Source organism: Apteryx mantelli, chromosome 3 (assembly GCF_036417845.1).
Source record: "Apteryx mantelli isolate bAptMan1 chromosome 3, bAptMan1.hap1, whole genome shotgun sequence".
Classification (NCBI taxonomy): domain Eukaryota; kingdom Metazoa; phylum Chordata; class Aves; order Apterygiformes; family Apterygidae; genus Apteryx; species Apteryx mantelli.
In genome coordinates, this window is record NC_089980.1 from 46,866,490 (window position 1) to 46,889,856 (window position 23,367).

A 23,367-nucleotide genomic window follows, 5' to 3' on the forward strand; every position below is an offset into this window, starting at 1 on the left:
CACAACTGTTTTCAGATGTTCAGTGGAACAATGGGTAAGAACATTCAAGATGAATTAATGTGGAGATTAACAGACAGATATTATTAGGTTACCAAGTTTCTTCACTCTTCCCTTTAACTGAATACCAGTGCCTTTAATCACTGCCTTCCTAAAGTAAAATAGGCAGAAAAGGAAGAGGATCTCAAAATGAAAGATTCCATTCTTATACTAGCATTTAATGACATGGCAACACTTATTTTCCTTACAGTAAATCAAGTGCCACAGTATTTGAACATATGCAATTCTCAACAGAAGAGTCCAAATTCAAATTCCAGTGTAAGTTGGGGAATGGTGGCATCTTATTTAAGGAACAGAAATAAACAGAGCTTATGCTGTAACTCCACAAATACTTCATATTGGCATAAAACAGCACTGCTATCATAGGAAGCAGTCCCCCCGCCATGAGGAATGTTTCCACCAGAATCCCATTGCTGGTGCAAAATCTCAAATGGGTGGGTTATGCAGACATGCAAGGATAGCCAGTGCATTCTGGTAGCAGCACTCTCAGAATGACAGTCTTCAAGTCTGCAGCAAAGCATGCAGAACAGTTTCCCCTCTTTGACATGCAAACTGCACAGCCATGTTGACATGATTCAGTAAAACAGGTGACATCAGGCCCATAAGAAACTTGGCATGAACTCTTATCTACCAAGCCTTCCAGAATCCATCATCCCATTTCTCTTAGGCAGCATGGTACTAAAAACAGAGGAAACCTGCAACAGAGCATAGCTAGCTCAGTTCCTCTCTAACTGTTCTTCCCTACAATAAAAGCAAATCCATTAATCGAGATACCAAGTCTCAAGCTCTGAAGACACGATGTTTACTACCAGACTTACCACGGGCTGAAAAAAAATATTCCTGACATATTATGCCAGTCCTTTAAAAACTTTGGATATTAAGAAACAGTATCTGTCTTCCCATTTGGACCGTATTTCAGCAAATACATACACAGAATTCATGTGCTATTCATACACACAGAGAAACAGTAACATGCTACTGCATATACAGTAGTACAAATACATACAAAGAGAGAATAAATGGTATAAAATAGTGTAGAAGAGGCAGGCTGGACTAGGTGACCTCCAGAGGTCTCCCAATCTATAGTATTTTATGATTCTATGAGTCCATGAACATATAACACTGATACTTATGCAACACTTTACCCATTCTTTTGAACAAGTAAACAGATCATTTAGTATATTGCTTAAAAACAGATATACAGTGATGACCATGAAAGAATGGTTTAGATGGAACAAAATATCAAGGCTCATACTGATTTGCAAATTAATAAAAACAAAAACCTCGACTTTCCACAAATAAATGTTTTCAAAAAAATGATTTTGCTATTTGCTCAATCTATCATTTTCTTCATACTTCAAGTGCAATTCTGTTGTCTCTACATGTGCTTTACACTCATTGAAAACAAAATCCCTCCAAAAACTGAATGAACTTCATATTTGAGAAGATTTACCAATTAAAAAAGAAAGTCTTCTGTGGGAGTATATAGTCTAAGATTTGATAACATTAGTCTACTCCTTCCCAGAGGCTCTTCCAGCCTTGTTGGCTGGTTTTTCTTTTGTGATCATTCTACTACCTCAAATACTTGGCAAACGATAGAAGCATCTCGATCAAAGGTATAAAAATGAACCAGGAGGGCTGCTGAAGTCTGACTTGACAAAAATCGGGCTGTGAAGTGACTAACAATTCTAACTGTACTTCAACTTTTTTTTTTTTCTTCCCCTCCCTAAAACCAAGGCATTAGGACTAGTAGGGGTTGCCCTTGCTCTGCAGCTAGTATTTTAGCCATTACATCTTTCAGCCTCTAACACTACCTGGATGCATAAGAGCATTCACCTGTACTCTTCGCCCTCATCACCGCACTCTTGCTCCTCCCATCACTGAAGCGACTGCCCTCCTTCCCTACCGCTCCAGTCTCGCCCTTTAAAACCCCCCACCTGAAAACAGGCTCCTACTACCTCTCTTTCACTCCTCCTTGATCCTTCAGGATTGCTGCCTTCTCTAGTCTCCTACCACACACCACTCAACTCTGGCTGCCTGCAACACACTTCCACCATCTCCCAAGGTCTCAAACTTGCTCCTTTCCCTTAGCCCCTCAATTTCTAACACCCACTGCATACCTCTACACATCCCTTAAATGCCATCAATCTCCTTCCCCAATCTCTCCAAAGCCTTTGCTCCTCTACCCTCCAACATACAACTTAACTTCTCCAGTCCCATGTACGTTTACCTTCTAATGCCCTACAATTAAAAAAAAATACAAACTACTTCAGGAAACAACATAAAGTTACACAAACACGCTAATGAGAATAATCGCATACTTATTCTGAATATTCTGTAATGCCAACAAGCCAAAACCAGCCTTCAAGAAGTAACCTACAGAGTTAAGTCCTGAATTGAGTTCTTTATAAATTACAAATTGGGAATGTAAATAACAGCTGGGAAAATATCAGAGCTAAAATTTATTCTGAGAAATTGAAACATAATTCAAAGTCAGTAAGGTAAAATTAAATAAAGACATATTTGAAGTATATTATGAGAAGAATTCAATTGTACAAATATAATGATTCAGTAGCAGTCCTGCAGTGGAAAGATCTTGGGATCACAGTATTTCACAAATTAAGTACAACTCTTTCAAAAGATTCAACTCTTATTTAGAATTTTGTTTGAAAGACACAGAAAGTAACTATTCTTCGGTACTGTGCGGATGAAGGCTCCACCAAAATACCAGTCTGCCTTCAGACACTACATTTCAGAGATGTGGATAAATGCAAGAAAGCTTAGAGAAGAACAATGATTAAGAGGCCAAGGAGATGATGCCATAAAAAAAGCTTACTTGCTTATTGATGAAAGAAGGCTAAGGCAGACAAAATGTTCCAAAGCAAGCTATAAAGACTTGTTTGCCAACTCCTCCTGGACAGAGAAAGTAGTAGTTTGTTTAAATTTCCACCCGGGTAGATTTGCATTTAGATATTAGGAAAAATGGAAAGAGAAGCACTAGAACAAAGACTGTAGAACATTGTTCTCTGGAGGTTTTTTAAAACACGTTAAACAAACATAGTTAAGGCATAGCCTAAGCATACTTGAACCTGTTTCCATATGAGATTTTGGATTATACAATTGTATGCACCTGTTTTCAGGCCTATATTTTTATTGATCATCTCTGCCCAAGCCTGAATCACACAGAAGAGTTAGTTACATCTTCCACTTCACTGAGAAAAATAAATCACAAGAAAGGGTTATTTGTGGTCCTATGAAATAGAAAAATGGACAAACACTGAAAACATTGCCAAGTGTTTCATTATGTTCTCCTGTGTCACTTGCTCGACATCCTGCAATCCGTTTGCCCTCTCATTTTTAAGGGTCATCACTACAGAAACCTTAAGACAGTAATCTTAATTCCACGTCCATGCACAATATAGTCCTATATAAAAAGCTTTATATAACATAATCAGCATATCAAGTGTGTCACTTTCACTAGAAATATTCATTCATTGTAATACATTATTCCCAGTAAAAATTAATTTAAATGGAGCAACAAGGGAAAAGAGAGAAAATAAACTTATAATATTTCTCATCTGCTTTTTAAAGAGACATTGCCCACAGAATCATTGGAAACTTGCAGGCCATTCAGAAGAATTCAGATAATATACAGGCTTTATTAGATACCAATCAAATAAATTATTGTGCATATTAAACACATAACAGGAAAAAAATGCAAGATGAAAATGAAAAAAAGCAAGTTTCCATTTTTACCTGGTTTACATTCATAGAGATCACAGCATTCCCCTGGCTTTCCTGATGCCTTAGAAACCAATATATTCAGATAGCCAGGTTGGCAAACTTTCCTCAAGCAACCTGCAGGATTACACACACAACGGCTTGGGAGTGGGCAGCATTCGCCAGGGGGAGCATAACCTTCGATCAAGATGGAATCCTCCGGACAGCGAGGAGAAAACTGGACCTCACAGCGGGCCTTGGAGCAATCAGGTTTCTCTTCTGAAAGGGAGAGAAAAAAAAAAAAATCAGCATGCCATATACATCAATAAAAAACTGAACTGAAGCTTAAGCTGTAAAGAAGAGGTCAGATAAAGTTCCCTCCTCTCCCTAATAAAAAGGAAACTGCTTCTACTAAATTGTTTAGCAAAAATCATGGGATATACTTAAAAAAAATCTTGGTATTTGCAGGATGACAAGTATGTTACAAAATATTGCACAAAAATTCCAATTGGCACTATACTGAACTCACAACCTCAAAAGCAGCCATGAAATTAAGCATTCAGCCTTGACATTAAGAAGCAACTTATCACATCATGCACAGCCCTGATGTTCACACCTATACCTTCAGTTTCCTACAACTTTCCATTACGAGAAACTGGCTTTAGCTGATTGATTCATTACACTTGAATGACCTAAACTGAGATTTCATAAACTCAAAAAATCTTGTTAAAAATTCAACAGCTAACATTTTTGGAGAGTCCATAGAGAGCCTGACTGATATTTTACTGCACATGCTCCCAATGCTGACATCGAAACACTGTCATTCCTATATACTTCAATGGCTTGAGCAGTGGAAGAGAAAAGAATTGGGTGCAGACGTATACCAACAACAAAAGGAATATTGAGGAACAGGGTGAACAGGTTGGTAGGAATGGTGACAAACACGACAACACTGAGAAGGACAAAGAGATGATGAAGACACAATGGAAGGTTTTCAGACAACTAGATAACACTCTTCCAAAAGTTGAAAAAGTTAAGACTCCTCATCCTCTAAAAACCCAATCTCAATTCTGGCAAAAAAGTTGTCACACCTTGCAGTGACCAAGCTACATGGGCAGAACCAGACCACTCCTGTGATCTATTTATTCCACAGTGCAAATAGTAAGAAACTTGGTTGTATCCAAGATGATCTCACTTTGCTCAATACATCTGAACACCATCACAACACAAATGCATTCAGGACACTCAGAAGACAAGTATCATTAGGAAAGGAGGATATGGAGACTCAGTATTTTAAGTGTATGGAGACAACACAGGGAGACTTCCCAGGCCTGACAGGAGGGAAAAAAAGAAAAAAAAAAAAAGAAAGAAACACAAGAACGTAATTTATAAATTGTTGCACCACTCCTTGATTATTTATAGGTTTGTAAACTAGATGATTCTACTAATGTGACTAATTATCCCCACATAACTGATCAGCTACTTATTTGCTGTCATTAAAGCTAGATGCAGAATAGTAGAAACAAGCAGCTGTACAACACCAACTTTTATTAATCTAATTCTATTTAATTCCACTTTAGAAGTTAATCTCTAGTGATAATATCAATGATAAAGATGCATTAAACATGAGCATCTCCAATAAAAAAAAGTTAAGAATATCTATTCCAATTTATTGTTTTTAGAATTACTAAAATTACTGGATATATTTTTTAAACTAAAAGCAAAACAGCAAATATGAAATTCTGCTTCCAACCATATCCTGAACATACTTTAGAGCAAAAAATTTTTCCAGAGGATCACTTTTATACTTCATTTCAGTATTTTGTTTGGATTTCACTATTCCAGGCAATACTGAAAAAAATCAAAGCAACATTGCTTGTATAGATGGCTGATTTTCTAACTGTGATTTAGTTTCACTTAGAGGGACATAAAGCCTGCATATGTAAGTACTTAGAAAAATGGTATCCTAGGTTATTACATTTGCCTCAATGTTAGTTGGCAAATACAGCACAGAGTCAAAAAACAATTTCACATATTTCTTTCATGTACAAGCGCTTTGTATTTTTCTTACAGGCTATACAGATTAGTAATTTACATGTGATATCAACAGTGTCATAAATCTTTTCTTCCAGTTAAAGACAAGAAAACACAACGTTACTTCCATCTACCTGATAAAATTGCTTTGGCTAGATATATACTTTGCCTAGATTTTTATATAACATTTTAACTTTTTTTTAAACCTTGCATTGCCTTTATATTTAAGCTCTTACCTGCTTCATTAAATACATTGTTCAGACTGCACATGACCGGTTACTAAGATTTACTGCAGACAGTCACTAAGACAGCTGTATAAACAATAGATAACATGCTAGTTTTGGTATTTTATTGGCATTCTTTAGTTTATGGAAATAGTTTAAAAAAAAGCTCAAAAGTTTTAGCTTTTCAAAAGATATATTTTCGATTGCCACTGCCTTTTGTTCAGTCCTTCACAGACAAGCAATAGAGTAATAGTGGAATAGCAGCCCTTGAAGTTATGCTCACTGTAGATCCTTAAAATTACACTGTTACTTGGGCTGCCCCAGCATTATGTATTCAAAAATATTCTGATTTTTATGACTAACAGATAATCCTATCCTCATGCAATATCTCTTGCGATATTCATATTGTACATATTTAAGCAAGTTTAACCATGATTTTTACTTGACTGCATTTACCTATAAACATATTTTACCCTACAAACTCTTTCTGTCTGAAGTCGTTGCAGACTACGCTCATGACAGCACTGACCAATTTAAGGCGACTTTCAGAAATGCAAGAGCTGTCAAAGATGCAAGTCAAACAGCAGCATTCAGACTATTTAGGATTTTAGATATATTTACGTGGAACACCAATGCAAGGCCTGTTGTTGAAGTTGATAAGATCACCTAGCAAAACATGTGCAGGAACAAGCTGGTGCCAATGGGAGCATGTCAGAAGCATCACAACCAGTGGAAAGGAGGAAAAAACAAAAAACAAAAAAAAAAAACCTTAAACAGAAAATCATGACAAGTACTATTAGATGAAATGTTCACTCCCTGTTTTATAGTTATCTTTGATAACTTTTTCCACATTAGAGTCTTGTACCCAATACAGCTAACTGTAACAGAATACAGTGGGACTCCAAAAACTACTACTAATTAATAAAACTTGCATCATTTGTAAGAGGAAATGGTTTAAACAGAAGCAGTTACCACCTTGCAAATATTTGTTTGTGTTTTAATGTAAGATTACATAGGGCAGCAGATACTTATAAATCAAATGCAAGATTTTCTTCTTAATGAATGTCACTACTGCTTTTGGACTTTATACCAAATAAACAAACAAACCCTACTGCTATTTCTATAAATACTTTGTTTCCAAATTATAACCAAGTTATGTATATTGCAAAATACTGCCTTCACAGTATAAAAGTGATGAAAGGGAACAGCAGAAAGGTCAGATGTATTAACACAAGTCATATCAGTCAATGGTTGATTTTCATTCAGGTTCCCTATTGCTAGGCTATATCAGAGTCGAAAGCAGCAGAAGAGCCTTTCCACAGGCTATATCGTTATTCAGTCATGGATTTTAACGTGTTTTTCCTGTAGCAGAAAGCAGCAAGCGGCTAAAGCAATCTGCGATTTGCAGTATTGAAAGTGTGTCCTTGAAGACTCCCTACTTTGCCCTTTGGGAAACAACTGTTATCTGAAACACGAGACGGCAGCAGCTCCCACAATAGGGTTAGTATGTTTGAGCTAGCACCTTAATCAGCTAGCACCTTCTGTTGCACTGCCTATCAGTAAAAGCTGATGAGGGCTTCTCATTTTAATACCAGGCCTGAATAAAACAGATTACTTTTAAGCAACCATTAAGAAAAGTTTCAATATTTTTCTTCTTGTCATCTTGGCAAATGGCAAACTTGCAAGGATATCCACCTTTTCTAATTACAAGGATAGAATTTTGTATACAAGGCATATTTCTAAAACCCATTGTGCTAAACTTGTTTACCTTTTCATTCCTTGATCCAAGAAGGCATCGAAATTGAATTTGTTCCCAAAATAAATGATGACAAACATTAATACAGCCATAAGTGTCACTGTTTTAATAGGATCCCTGATTTAATTCCATTACCTACAGCTATTTAAGATTTCATCAAACAAGAGGAACTGCTTGTTTAACAGCTCTTTTCTCCCTTATTAAAAAACACTTCCAGCCCTTACAAAAGTAACACAGAAGAAAACCTCTGTGAGGGCAGAATAATTAAAAATACGATAACAGACTATCTCAGCCTGAAAGTTAGGACAATGGCAAGCTGCATTCCACAAAGAAACAACTGTGAATTAACTCACCAGTGATATTTTTGCCGTACTACCTTTTTTATACACCAAACCGTGATTATTTCAAGGTGGCTTCTCAATAGACCAAAGTAGATTCATGAGAAGAGAAACCTATTGCTTCTGGAAGCACAGCCAGCTAGCTACTCTCCATTACACAAATCAGGATCTTCCTAATCCAACATCTTCAGTCATGCAAGGTATCAATACTTAAGCTCTGCTTGATTATCTTATTTTTATAATAAATAGATCATAAATAATTATTTTATTAGAGAATTTCCCATCCCTCTGGGTCCTCAGAAACAGGTCACCTTCATTTTTCAAAGTAGCATATCAGAAATCAGATCTTCCAGGAAAGGGAGGACTATACATGTGACTTACTATGAAATAAATTAGCACAGCAAATATATATGAGACTTACTCCCCAATAAAGAAAAATCCTAATACATATTTATTGTGAGGCAAGAAAATATGCATAGGTTACTTTTTCCTAATGCATACTGTAGATTCCCTCACAATAATGATTTTATGTAGCCACAACTGCAAGTAGGAGGAGAATAAAGCTATCTGTTAAAGCAGATGTCTTTTTTAATTAAGAGTTTGTGCTCAGGACACTTAATATACTAATTAAAATATATACTTATAAGATGTTCTGCTTCTGCCCTTGAAGTAGCTAATAGGTCTCATTTAATAAATTGTCCATTTTAGCAAGGCAAGTAATTGCTCATCCAATTCACAAATTAATGTAGTGCGGAGTTGCACACGCTTTTGCTGTTTAACATCAAGGATCAAACAGTTAAGGTAAAAATGATATACAATTTAATCACATTTCAGTCTCTCCAAAAAATAAACAAAACAAAAAAACCAAACCCAGAATGCATTAACAAGAATAATAATCAGTTACTTGTCAAGAATGTATACAACAAACTCAGTTCTGAAAGATTAACTCTGAACAGATAACTTACAGCCCAACTAGAAAAACTCAGTTGGCTGTGAATGTTGCCTTCATGTTAAAATAAATGAATGAATAAATAAATAAATAATAAATCACAATTCAAATCACTTCCCAAAGAACACAGGTTATCAGGTGATTTGCTGATGAGCTTTCTCTGTAAGCCACACTTTATACAATCTTTCAAACACCACAGAAGCTGGAAGCATTCAGTATCTCTGAAATCTGCTGATACAGGTCACCAGCCTTTGCTAGCAAAAAAAATCTCTATGGAGATAAAGGAAGAGCCTGGATCAGTCAAGCTGGGAGTTGCATGAACTACCTATTTGGAGCCAAGGAATCCTCCTGACACATTGTGGAACGTATCTGGAAAGATGACATTTTAGTAATATGAACACAATCCAAATAGAGTAATTGACATTCTGAAAAAAATCAATATAAGAATCTGACGGATCCTTGGAAACAATCTGCAGAATATCTACTCAAGAAGGCAGCTTTGCAGATTGTTTATATAAAATTGTTCAGTTTACCATTGACAGCACCACCTTTAGGTATACGTTACTGTTGGTACGAGATTTGCACAGACTTGTATTTCATAATTAACTTTCTACACATCTGAAGGATCATGCTTACTTGCCGTTACTTTGCAACTAGCCTGCAAAAAAACCTACCACTAGTAAGCACATGACAGAGGACAACGTACAAATACCAAGAATAGCTGAACCACCTAAATGACAATGTGCTGTGTGTTTTAAAATAAAAGGAGCTACATACAGTGATCGGTCATTTAAAAGTCAGAATTTGTCAAAAATCAAACACAGAAATCTTCTGGTTTTCACTTCAGAAGGACACAGGGAAGTTGTGGTACCTCAGAAGCCGTAGTATAATATCGTTCAAACTGACCTTTCACTGCAACCAGTGTATTTGTTCTAAAGTTCATGAGGGGTAGGAGAGCAGTTTTCAATGGATGGAAAAATAAAAGTAAGGAGAAATCAGGATTTGGATTTAGGTGAGAGGGTTTTTTTGTCATTAATATCAGAGAGGGTCTGTCATGAAACAACAATCATAAAGCTAGAAGCAGATACCCACATTTCAGAAATTTTCTCCATATCAAAAGCAGCTACATAATTTAAAATTATGTTTTCCCATGACTTTATGAAGTTATTACAGGGAAGTGGAGGTTTAGCAGCAAGTCGCCTTTAGAGCGCTAAACTCTCTATTTTACAACCAATGCTTTCTCAGAAAGAAGGTAACTTCTTTACCTTCCTGAAAGATTTATACAATACTGGACATTTAAACTGTCCTTTAGCTAGCAGTATTTATTAAGACTGCAACTGAACATAGGAAGTCTAGATCTCAATTTATTTTTCTGTTTGTAACTTGTAAAAAAGCCCACCCAAACACAAACCACATACACCCCCCCTCCTCCCCCCCATGCATCATGGCTAATACCAAGGCAGTGCAGAAATCAAGATGGGTCCTGAAGGAGAATTAAAAACTTAGCTTTCACCTCTGTATCAAATTCTTTTCCTTCATTATGTTTGCATGCTCTGCTTTGACACACAGAGAAAGTATATGCCAAGTATAGTTAATGAGAAAAGCAGAACAGTTAAAGCATTGGTTAGCATAGTGAAAAGACCTTAAGGTATAAGGTAGTGTGGGAGAAATTGAGGAAAAAAAGCTGGAATGGTGGTAGGAGGGTATTCTGCTTACTTTTCAGGTGAAATGAAACAGATCCCTGCTTTTCTGGAAATCTTTTTAGGGAGCGATTTTTATCATTTTGTCAAAACTTCACATGACCAGATGCCTTTACTCAGTCACCATAGAAACAAGGACAGAATGTTTTCATAGAAGGAGAAAGTTAAAGAAACTATAGTAGACACAGGTCCTAATGTTTCCACAGAGATACTTAAACTATTCTACAGCTGCTCTTTTAAAAACAAGTTTAAGATGCACATGTATGTATACACATATATAGATATTAAAATTTACTTTTTTCTGCCATGCCCCTTAAGAGAAATACACAATAGGAACAATTCTGAAATAGGTAACTTCATATTTGATAGACTGTATTTTTCAAAAAAGTTCTTGTTCAAAATAGCATATGGTTCATTAACATGAACTCATTGTATAACTAAGCAAAGTGATGCAATAATGTAAGCATACCTGCTTTGAAGATACATGCAGTGCAGTTTTGCATTTTTGTTCAGCTGTCAACTGTTTTTGTGAAATCTAGGCTAAAATTTTTGCTTGACAGCCTTACAGCTGCCATTGGAACACATTCCAAACAATAGGCATATTGTACTGTTATACAGTGGCAGGAAGGAAATATTAAAAGGATTAGGGATAAACAAGAAAAATGATTACCCAGCTGAAGCAGTCAGACAGACAGGGATCGATACAGGAATGCAAAATACCCCAAAGGATTTTCAAGAATCAAAGGGACAGTTATAGTAGATTAAAAAATGAGATTATCTTACACATACAATTTGTACATTACTGTATACGGATGAACTGCTACAAATAAAAAAGAAACTAGAGCCTGACCTTTTAACTAAAACTGAACTTCATTTAAAGCCCATTCCATTTTTTAAATGAGTTTTGCTTCACTTTCCAGCTTTCTGACCCCCTGGATTTTACATACTACAACACAACGGAGCAATCTGTCTGCCCCATATTTTAGCCTGATTTTCTTGTGATGTGATAGCAACAACCTGTACTTAGCAGAGATTAAGAGAGTCATACAAATAAGACAGTCATAGACACAAGTTATACTAAATATACACTGGATTACCAAAATACATCTTTACAACTTGCTTTTCACTATGGATTTGCCAAAATTTTTTCGTTTCAAGTTAGGGCCAAATATCCAGGTACAAGGGCTTAGCCATTCAAGACAGTGGCTTCACTCAAGACATTACTTCACCCAGAATTTTAGCCTGAATGAAGTAAGATACAATCCCATTTGGACAGCAAAGCCATTAGTATGTTGTATTCCACTTCCTGAACTTCTTGCTTTTCATATACTGAAAACACTAAAAAGAAAGGTGGTATTCAAAACCAAAACACACATCAGAATGGAAATCAAGTCTTAGTTCAAGGCATTCTCTGCCAAAGAAAGGGTTTTGAAGAAATCAGTGTGGATTTATGAGACTTCAGATGCCACTGAATCTAAATGCAAATGCAAATTTGGCGAAACCAGTACTGTTTGTGGAAGTAGCTGCAATTGGGTTCAAGCCTCCCAGCTGAAAGCATTTCTGAAATAGGATTGGAAATTGTCCTGTTTGGGTGTCTCAAAGTTAGTCTTCTTATTACTCCCTTTCCTTTAAAAACTGTTGTCAATGAAGAGGTATTATTATTTTTTTAATAGAAATTAGTAGCTTGACATCAACAAAATAACTTCAGTTAATCCAAAGTGATAATTGATAACATTAGCTCTTTTGACAGAACTGTATGAGCAGTACATAAAAGAGAAGCAAATCAATCCAGCCTGCCGTAGCCCAGAAAAGGAGAAGTAAACAATTCCAGGGATAGGATCCATATTACTGACAAAGGTGCAGAACTAAAGCACCTTTAAACCTCAATATTGAAAATGCCTCAGAAGCTAGATGGAGAGATGACTGGAAAAATACCTGTAGTCAGATTTATAAACATGAAGAAATGCACAATAATGAAGTTATGTGCCTAATGAGATTTACAGATATGCAGAGGTACCCAGCAGGCACTGAAGCAGCTGGGTTATCCCCATTTAAAAAACAAACAAAAGGTTTTATGTACTATCATGACTGGAGTAACAACATACTGCGATTTCTTTATATAAGAGAGCCTGTTGCTCTGGATGAATGATACTGCTCATAGCATTACTGAACCTATTTACTTGCGCATCAGTTGAAATCTCAAAACAAAGGAGGAGCATGTACATAGTAATGAGATGGTCTCAAGTATGGAGCAAGGGCTTCAACCAAAGAATGCCAAAAAGATTTGGAAGTAAATCAAAAATGAAGAAATGAAATTCATAACCAGTATAAGCTACACACGCTTCAGTGACTTAGAAAAATCTGCACCAGTAGTAAATTTACCTAAAGGGAACAAATAGAGCAGAAAGTATTCTTTATTGCAATGATACAAGCAGCTGCAAACCAAAGGAAATTCTGTATGTGTGACAAACTGATAGTAAAGCACAACTATATGGAGCAATTCTGCTTTGTGTAGTTTAAGAAAAATATAAGCTAATAGACAGCTGGAGAAATAACCATAAGTATTCACTGCAGCAGAAGTATTGCAACGAACACTTTGAGGGGAGCGTGAGAAAGGGATTCGAATTAGAACACGTAACTAATGCTGCACAAAGGGCAAAAGCACTGGAGACAATTCTGGAGGTAAAGCGTACAGAACTACATACTGCACCTCAAACCAGTACCCAGAGTAGCATTCCCAAAGCATTACATCTGCCTCCTCAGGAAGATCTTAAAATGTAAGCAAAATGATGACCGGAAAACACTTGCATTTACTGTAAATTTAATCTACAATCAAAATAAACACCTGAATTTACAAAAAAAGGTAATTCACATATATAGAAAGAGATAGCAACCAAAATAAAACTCAGAGCAACAAGAAGAGCAATCAGTTATGTAGAGCTAGTTCAAAAAAAGGAACTGAGTTACAGTAATTAACTTAGAAGGGAGGGTTTTGATAGCCACAGTAACACGACTTTTTAATTACTGTAACTGAATGGCCTGCTGCCTGTCCTTCAGCCTAAAAAAAAAAAATCAAAATTAACTTACAATATGTCAGGTTCTCTGACCTCTGTTAGCATTAAAAACAAAACAAACACCTCCTCCCCCCCCGCCCAAGGACTTGAACACCTGAAGATACTTCTGGAAAGTAAACTCCATTATGCAAACTAGTTCTCCTACCTATTAATTTGTAGTTATTTTCAAAATACCTCTGTATGCTTGTTAACAGCTTAACCACATATTTCTTAAATCCCTCTTTAAGAATACTCAAGATACATAAGAGTTATCTCTGTTCAACATTTCATCCTTTTCTCATCTATATTAACCTGTCTTATAATACTTTAGTATCAAAAAGCAAGAAAAGAGGCACAGCTTCCTCCTTTTAGACAATCCCAAGCCAACTATTTCCAATAGTGACAACCAGTGCCCATGACCTTCAAGAAATTTTCATTCTCCAACCTGCTATGGTTCAAGTTCTCCCTTGGCTTCACTGGGTTGGCTTTTTCTTCTTCTAAATATCCTCTCTAAATCTCATAATTTATATGCATTTCCATTCTTTAAAGATCTTTAGTAGTTTGGAAAATCTTAACACTTTAATATATTATTTTAATATATTTCTTATATTACATGAATATCTTTGTAGAATTCTTCTTCCTAGAAAGTTAGTACTGACTACAGTAACTAATACTTTACTACTCAATTACTGGACTTGCATCAAATTACTGAATAAAATTTCTATGCATTAATTAGGACAACAGAAAACAGCTGGAGTTATTTGAGAAAATATGACAGGATAGCAAAAGGGACAGTATAATTTGGGGTAAAAAAATCTGTAGAGATGCACTAAATTCTTAGGTAAAAATTCTTGGTGCCCTATACTGAAAAAACAAACAAACAAACAAACTAATACTTTTAACTACATGTCCAGTTTAAAAAATAAATAAATAAAAATTGACAACATGACAGAATTAAAAAAGTTACTTCAGGTGCTGAAATAACTAAGCAGCTCAATCCTCCATAGAAAAGCAGCACTGGGTTATACTAGATTTATTTTTGCAGAAAAGACACTTGTTAAAACTCTAGTTAGCATCACTTCACTGAATATGAAGGTGGTGGATTTTCCATACAAAACATTTTTCTCCAAAGACAGTCTTCTCAAACTATCACATCTGAACTTTAAGAAGCACAGATAACAGTATTCCAGAAGAAACAGTTATAAAAATGTTAAGAGGTAAAGCACTTTGTTCTTTGCTTATACTGTATGCAATTTCTCATGCCTTATGTTACAAATATGGAATATTTAAAATATAATATTCTATGGATATGGGCTTTCTGGTATCCAAGCAACATGTGCACTAGGAAGAATGAAACTAAAGGTGGCAGTTAAACTTCATCCAACTCATTCCCCTAAGTCCCTGCTTGCACTACCCGTTTTAAGCACTAGCAAGGAATGTTTTCTGTTTTTTCTGACATACTGCTCAGTCACACAACCACAAAAAAAAGAAATCTTTACTGGAAGAAACAACATTAGTAGTTTCATTTACCCCCAGACCCTTTTATTTTTAAGCTAAGAGCAGCATATAAGCAACTCAAAAAAAGAACAAAAACCCCCAAACCCCAAAACACAAGATGATGACAGCAGAAAAGGCAAACTTGACCAAGACCACAACTAAACAGTGCATTATGGCAAGCACCACAGAGAACTGCAATTTTAATTTTAGGCTAAGATCTAAGTGGCACAAGGTTGAGAAGACATCTGTCCAAGTGTTTTTTTCCCCCTAATTTTTTTGAGAACCGATAGAAAAAAAAAAGTAGAAATACAAATCACAAAGTGGCTGGAAATATGAGAAGCTTCTTACTCTTCCTATATCCCAACTACAGCAGTATTCACTTCAAAAATATTTATGTATTTAGAAAAGAAGAAAATACATTTTTTTTTACGCAAGTCACATGCACACACATACATATTCATAACCATTTCTCAAACAAAATATAAAGAACAAGGGCAAACCTGTTGCTCCATTCTGTATTATTGCCATACAAAACCAAATGCAAGAAAGACAGGTTATTTTTAACACAAACTGAAAAGCATGTAAAATTCACACCTTTTATTCCTCATATAGTTAATAGAGATCAAAAGGTGCCTGCAAAGGTCTATTCAGATACCTAATTCATCCTGTTTATTTTAGATATTTCATTTAAGTACAGCTTAATGTCCATCACACGTTAAAAGTTGCTAGGTATCATTCACCCTGTTGCAGCATCCCTTATTCTACCTCAAAGCAGTAACATCACACAGAGGGAATTAAATGTCAAAGCTAGAAAAAAGTAAAAGTTAGAGCTTACACAGCACCGAGCTCTGTAAACACTAGTACAAGAATTTTGCTGACTGCAGTAGTCATTAAACTTGGAGCCCTGTATTTCAAGCTGGATGAATGCCAACACCTTTTATAAAGGACAAAAGACAGTAAGTCTGGAAAAAGACCAACAAACCTACATCAAATATAAAAATAATCTCTTAATTTTATAATATTGTTGGCTACAACAATATTAATTGGATTCAATTTCTGGTCTCATTTAAATTTTACAGTTGAGTATTAACTAGTTAGGATGCTCTCTTCTAGGAGCACTTTAAAGGGCAAGGATCTAGAAGAATGCAAGCATGGCAAACAGCTTTTCCCAAATGTATCGTTGTTTTTTTCTTCCATTCTTTACCTCTTTCTTTCCTTATCCTTTTCTCTTCATCATCCCTTCCTCTTATATCTTCAAGTTATCCATTTATTGTTTATGCTTTCTCAAAACAACCCATCTTCCCATCTTTTCTAACTTGTTGTCTTGCTTACTATTTATCTCCGTTAGTATAAAACATAGCAACATACTTAATTTGTATAATAATCTGCCTTAATACAGAATAAATTATTTTATCATAAATACCAAAGAAAGAAAGAATTGTGGAGTTTTACATACCAACTTCCACAATGCAAGCAGAAAAAAATCCTGAGAAATTGAGCTGCAGTAACACTTATTAACAATATTTCTTAGGGCAGTTCGACTAAGCATTGAATGTAGAATTGATTTACAAGCACTAATAGGCACGTTATGCACCCTTTGTGAAACAGTGGGCATAGCAACAGTAGTTATTGCCAGTAAACTGCAAATATGACTGTATTTTAAGTAAAGTGAAGCAAGTCAGTATTATTTCCAGTAATGTTCCTGTTGTGGTATTCCTCACATAGGTTTGGGATTCAGTCGCACCGAACACCATTTTTAGATCAAACCCTGTATGGTGGATGACTGAATCAGTAGTCACTCATGATCAATGCACATTAATCCTACATACAAATTTGTAGCAAATGTACTAGTTTGCAGAGAATAAGGTTCAGTAATCAGAGACAAGTCATACTGAAATGTACCTTGTGAAACACCAAACTTGGAAAGGAGGATTTTCTGCTCAAGTGAAGAAATATTAATAAACCAGTCAAGTATATGAGAAGGCATCTGATCCACTAAAGTGACATTAGTACCTACAAAACAGGAGAGAGCAACCAATGTTTTATTAGAATAGTTGACAGACTCCTCACAGAAGCTGGAAACACTGGAAACAGGAAGAGGATAAATGCAGTTTTGAATGGTAACCACATGAAACTCCCGGAAAGGACTTCTATAAACTGTCAGGTTACCATGAAGTAATCCTACCTGATACATGCACTCTAAGATGCAAGGCAAGCAGGAAGGTCAGAATTTTAATTGATCAGTGTCTGATCTACTTTGACTGTTGTGAACAAAATAATTCACTCAAATCAGACTACTGTAAAATAAAAATGAAGTGTTTATGGCTACTAGCAAACACTAGGAATTATATCAAAAGATGTAATGATCATTACAACCAAGATACTGGGCTAACCACGTAAACTCGTTTAAGAAATCCAAAGATTAAGAACATATTTTCATACAGGCCAGGCTGAGAACTGGTATTGCGTAAGTCAGTTAAGATACAGCAGTACTAACTAGGAAAGCCCTTCAACATCCAACACGATAACAGAGTAATAAGCATCCAAGAGCTACCAAATAACTCTTACTAGAATAGTCTAAAATGTTTATGCATCCCAAAGCCAAATGATGCCACTTTAAATAATGATATATTTTCATTGTTCTTCACCCATTTGGCTGTGAAGAGAAATGAAAGAGAGAATAAAGTATTGTTACATGACAAAGGTACACCTCACACATCCTTTTAGATATCTCCTCCACTGTTCACCTCTCATTAAATAGCAATCCTCACATTATTTATAATAAACCACCAGCAATCAAAATAAACTGAAAAGAATGAAGAATACTTGTTTACTCAACTGTTGCTATCCAGTGATACAGAGTTACTAAGTCCCATGCAAAATTGATTTTTCTGAAGAAAAGACCTAAAAGAGCAAGTAAACTTCTAATTCAAAACGCTACACACCACTGAAAAACAGTTAAGAAAGCCAGGAAAATTTAAATCCCATTATGTAATTGAAGAGGGCAGAAAAGCTCTTGAAATTTCGGACTAGTGCTCAAACTCCCACTTGATGAGTGAAAAATCCCTTGAAATAACTTTTCCTATAGATCTTCCTTTCATAGACTATGGAAACATCAATTTAATTCCATGTTGAAATGCTTGCCATTGTGTATTTTGCCTAATTCATTAGATAAGTATACGATACTTTTTGTTAAACCCTAGAGAGAATGGTACAAACACATAGATACTAGCAGATATTTTATAAATACAGTGGTTAAAAAGCCTGCTTTCTTAAAATAATTTCATACATTTGTCATTAGAAAGCCCTCATTTACTCCATTTCATGCTAGTCAATCATAATGAAGCAGTCCTTTAATATGCAAAACAGATCTTTAAAGGAGCCATAAGTGTTAATTGTTAATGAATGCAATATTAATAAGGTGAGTTTTAAAGGAGAGTCTTCATTAGCACAGCTCAAAATGCACAGTTTTTCAACAGAAAGACGAAGTTCCATAACATACACCATCTAGGTATGGCTGCTGACAATCAAACAATTCTTCTCTAATCTTTCTTCCAATCTATGCAATGAACACATTTTCTCAAGACAGATCAATACTTGCTTTCATGGAAGTCTGGATCAAGATTTGTCAAGGTTTATCAGAAATCTCTACAATATAAGCATGCAGAAAAGATATAATTAAGTAATACCAATATTTCAACAATGTTAAAATAGGTGACAGAGTTGAACTATTTGCGTCCCATGAAGCATGCCTTCTGAATCTCACCAATGTAAAAAGAAAGAGTAACTGAAATACAACAGGAAAAAGTTATATATTTCATTTTGCATTTCTTAACACATGCACATCCCCCCCACACTGTGCGTTTGCCCCCTTTAAGCATTCAATTAAGGCATTAAAGGAAACAAAGGAAAGGAAGCAGCTGACAAGTTAAACAAATTGTTCATATGCTTAACATGCAGTACTGATCCCAACCTTACCCTTATCGTGACTAATGTCCTGTGAAACTTTTTTAAGCATCACCTTTAAAATTTAATATGCTCCCTCTCCCCTACTTCATGTCATTCTGTTGAATTATACTATAAATCTCAAAATATTTTAAAACAGTGATTAAGCACCACCTATTTCTGAAAAAAAGTGCAAAGATTCAATTACTAAGGTAAGGTTAACCCATAGGGCTGACTTAAGAATATAATCAAAACCATTTTAGTCAGTCTCACGTTCAAGCCACAGCTGCTATTATGCTGCTGGGTAACAAACCCAGCAAACTTCAGATTGCATAGAAAAGTTGGCTGCATGAAGAGCTTGCATGACCTTTGAATGCAGTTTAAGAACTACTGAAAGATTCTCCTTAGAAATAAATTATGTATCTAGCAAGATATATGAACAAATCTTCAGTTAGCTTAAATTCCTTAAATGCTTGACTCAATATAAATTCAAACAATTCCCTTGAAGTGCTTGCTTATTATCTCATGCCCTGCACATTACAATTCAGTACCCAAGAGTATTGACCAGATAAAAACACTTTTATCATAATAAAAGAAAAAAAAAAAAATCTCAAACACTCAGAGGCCCATATGAACTAAGCAGCCAAACTCAATGGATAAAAAGGATGCTCTGACAGACTGAGAATTCAAGAAAGCCGAGACATAATTTTAACGCCATATTCAACTGGACTGGGTTTCTACTTCTAGCTTCACTAATTCAGGCAAACTATTTTGCTCCTGTTTCACTTCCTAATCTACCTTTCCTTTTATAAACTTAATCTCTTCACAACTTCAGGGGAAATGCCTTGTTATGCATGTGAATTGAGCATTGTATAACAGGATCCTTTTTTCAGTCAAGATCTCTAGATGCTACCAAAAAAAGGGGGGGGGGAATATTTTATTTTTCCATATTTGAGAACACTACACAGCTGTTTGAAAATCTGAAAAAGTTTGTCTTCAATAAAGGAATTGCATATGATTATGCTTCCTTGATTGGAATCATCTGAACAGAAGTTAACAAGAAGTACTATCAAATGAATATTGACTAATTAATCACTGGCAAGTAGTTATGATGGGTGTTTTGCAATTAATACCAAGGAGAGGAATTTCCGTTTATGACGTTCTAAATAGTCAAAATTCAGATTAAAACAAAGTATGTTACATTCTGTTCATTTTTCTTCTTTTGATTAACCCTTAAAAGCTAGTGTACATCAGTACTCAGTATGTAGTTCGATAGCTTGCTAGAAGCAGATGATACTGATTGGAATAAAGCATGAATGGAAGAAAAAACATTTTGGGTTATCTTTCATAAACAAATTTTTACAGTTGACTGACATTTCTCAGGCAAAGTAGTAGGGCCAATCAATCTCCCAGAAGGCAAAGATCTATGGAGTACATTTTCAAGTGCCAAAGCTGTCCCAAACACGTTATAAGAAAGTCTAGGCACAAAGGTAAAGTGCTTCTGAATCTCTTAATCAGGAGACACTTACAGTCCTGAAACAAACTATCTGAGCAACACTGGGGCCAGAAGAACTAAGAGACTGACCTTACCTAGAAGGGAGCTATAGAAGAGACAGACAACAGCTACCTCAACAACAAAATAAGAAGCAGGTACAGAATTACTGTGAAGCCTGTGCTCTGCTGTGTATAACCTGAGCTCTTAAATTTCCATAATGAGCTCCCAATCTAGAAATAAGGCATCCATCATCAAGCAGCTGGAGAGCTGAGGGAAATAACATGACCTTCCATTCCAAACATTACTCTGCACCTGACATTAGCAGGGAGAGTATCACACTTCTCTTGAAACAGATGCAAAGGAATGTGTTTCAGAATGGTAAAGTGTTCAAGGCCATGACAGTATGCATCACATATACAGTCTTGCATATGTGCATGTAAATACAGCAGCCAAATGCCTTCCCCTGCCCCCTTCCTCCAATGGGCAGTTTTCTTGTCCTTTACAATGATTGTCTAGCTTTTTTTTTTTGGGGGGGGGGGGGGGATTACTAAGGTCTAGAACAGGTCCTGTAGAAGGCAAACCCTAGCTCATAATGAGCAGACCACAACCGTTCTCAGAAACTCTACATGTTGTTAAGTAAAGTCTCTGAGCATTTACACCAAGGCAAGCCAATTTAGAGCTCTCAAGGTAAGTGTGACTTCCTCTGCCACTTTCAGTGAACACCTATCCTCCCTGAGCCTTAAAACCGTACAGTGATTTTATTCAGAAGGGACCTCTGGAGGTCTCCTGGCCCCATTCCCTACTCAGAGCAGGGCTGATGGTACGTTGGGTTGTTCAAGACCTGGCTTAGGTGAGTTCTGAGCAACTCCAAGGATGGGTACTCTACCACCTCTCCAGGAAGCATGTTCCACTGTCTGACCACCCTCACAATAAATTCCCCCCGGTATCTAACTGGTACTTCCCTTGCTGCAACTGATGTCTGTTGCTTCTAGTTCTTCCACTGCGCACCTCTAAGAAAAGTTTGGCTCTGTCTTCTCTGTACCTATGTATGTATTAGGCCCTTTTGTGGATCCCAAAACTGGACGCACCACTCCAGATGAGGTTCCACTAGCGCTGAGGGTAAGAATCTCTGCCCTCCTGGCCCTGCTGGCTACGCTCCTGTTAATGCAACCCAGTATGCAGTTGACCTTCTTCACCGCAAGGGCACACTGCTGACTCATGTTCAACCTGCTCTACTGTCAGTCTTCACCAGGGTAAGTCATTACTCCTGCCTGCGACAGGTAACCATTTACCCTGCTGAAGTTGTCACAAGGGTAGAATTTCTACAGTCAGTAACATATGGCACCAATGCAGGCTTTTACATATTAGGGAAAAACCTAAGACGGATTTTATATTTCATCATAGACTCCTGCAACCTAGCAAGTCAAAAAGAAAGTCCAATAACCTGAATTACCTATTTTGGGAGCTAGATGTTTATGGCCAACAAATGTGACAAGGGAAGTTCAAAGACAGATTTCTTAATCTTGAATTCAGTTTTTACCCTCTCTCCCTCAATCTCAGTTATGTCTCCTGAAGCTGTTCAAACATTCAACAACAGCACAGGCTTACACATTGCAAAGAGAGAAATTTGTTTTCTCCACAAATCATTACTGCAATAGGGAATTTATGTCCTCCTAATTGCTTAAATCCTGGGCTGGAAATTCAGCTCTAACTGTAGTAGAAAAATTGTGATGAAACAAGAATAAGTTTTCACAGAGAACTGTAGTTTATTTATTCTCTATGTAGACAGTAGTATTTATTACTTGTTTAGGAACTCCAGCTTGTTTGGGCTATGAAGTAAACAACTCTGCCCAACATTTTGTCACCCAGCCTTTCCAGTATTCTGCATGTAATACAGTCTCCACAGTCAGATGCCCTGTTCAGTTCTTGACCTAAATATTAATTTTGAATATTGTTTAATTTGAAGTTTGTTAAATGAAACAGCACCATATGGACACTAATGTGCAAGTAAGCTTCCTTCTAGAGCTAACATACATTCTTCAATAATTTACACACACCATTTGATCTAAGGGGATACTGCCAGAAGCATCAGAATGAGTTAAGATGACTGTCTCTTTTCAATGCTTCCATTTCTAGTACTGGGGGGTGGTGGTGGTGGGGAGGGAGTTGAATTCAGTTGCTGAAAAACAACTGAAAAAGAAATACCAGCATTCTCCCCCCACCTCTGAGCCACACGTGTCCCCACATATTTCATACAATCTTAAGTTATTCTGGAACCATATCTGCTTCTAAGCAAAAAAAACCCCTAGACCAAAGAATTTGGCATATTCTAGGAATTATCATCTCCTCAATCCTCATACAGTCAACGCAGCCCCTCTGTAGGCAAATTTCTTGTTCAGACAAGTCTGAAAAAACTATAGCATTGTTTATAGGGGTCAAGTACAAGGCATGCTGTAACATACCAAACCCTGATACAACAGGTTACATTCTTCTGCTTAAAACACACCCACATATATTAACGACTAAAGTTAAACTATCAGAAGCTTTCCTTTAAGCTGAGTGACAAGTTTACCATACATGCTGTATTGCTGCATATCAA

The 23,367-nt window shown here is 36.2% G+C and overlaps 1 protein-coding gene across 1 annotated transcript in view; it reads right to left on the bottom strand.

Annotated features, from left to right (window-relative positions):
* The window catches only part of CRIM1 (cysteine rich transmembrane BMP regulator 1), a 218,404-nt gene that overhangs the window by 120,254 nt on the left and 74,783 nt on the right, over nt 1-23,367 (bottom strand). Inside the window, exon 3 of the mRNA XM_067293293.1 lies at nt 3,814-4,056. Coding sequence (XP_067149394.1) covers nt 3,814-4,056 — 243 coding nt within the window. The remainder of the gene's footprint in view (nt 1-3,813; nt 4,057-23,367) is intronic.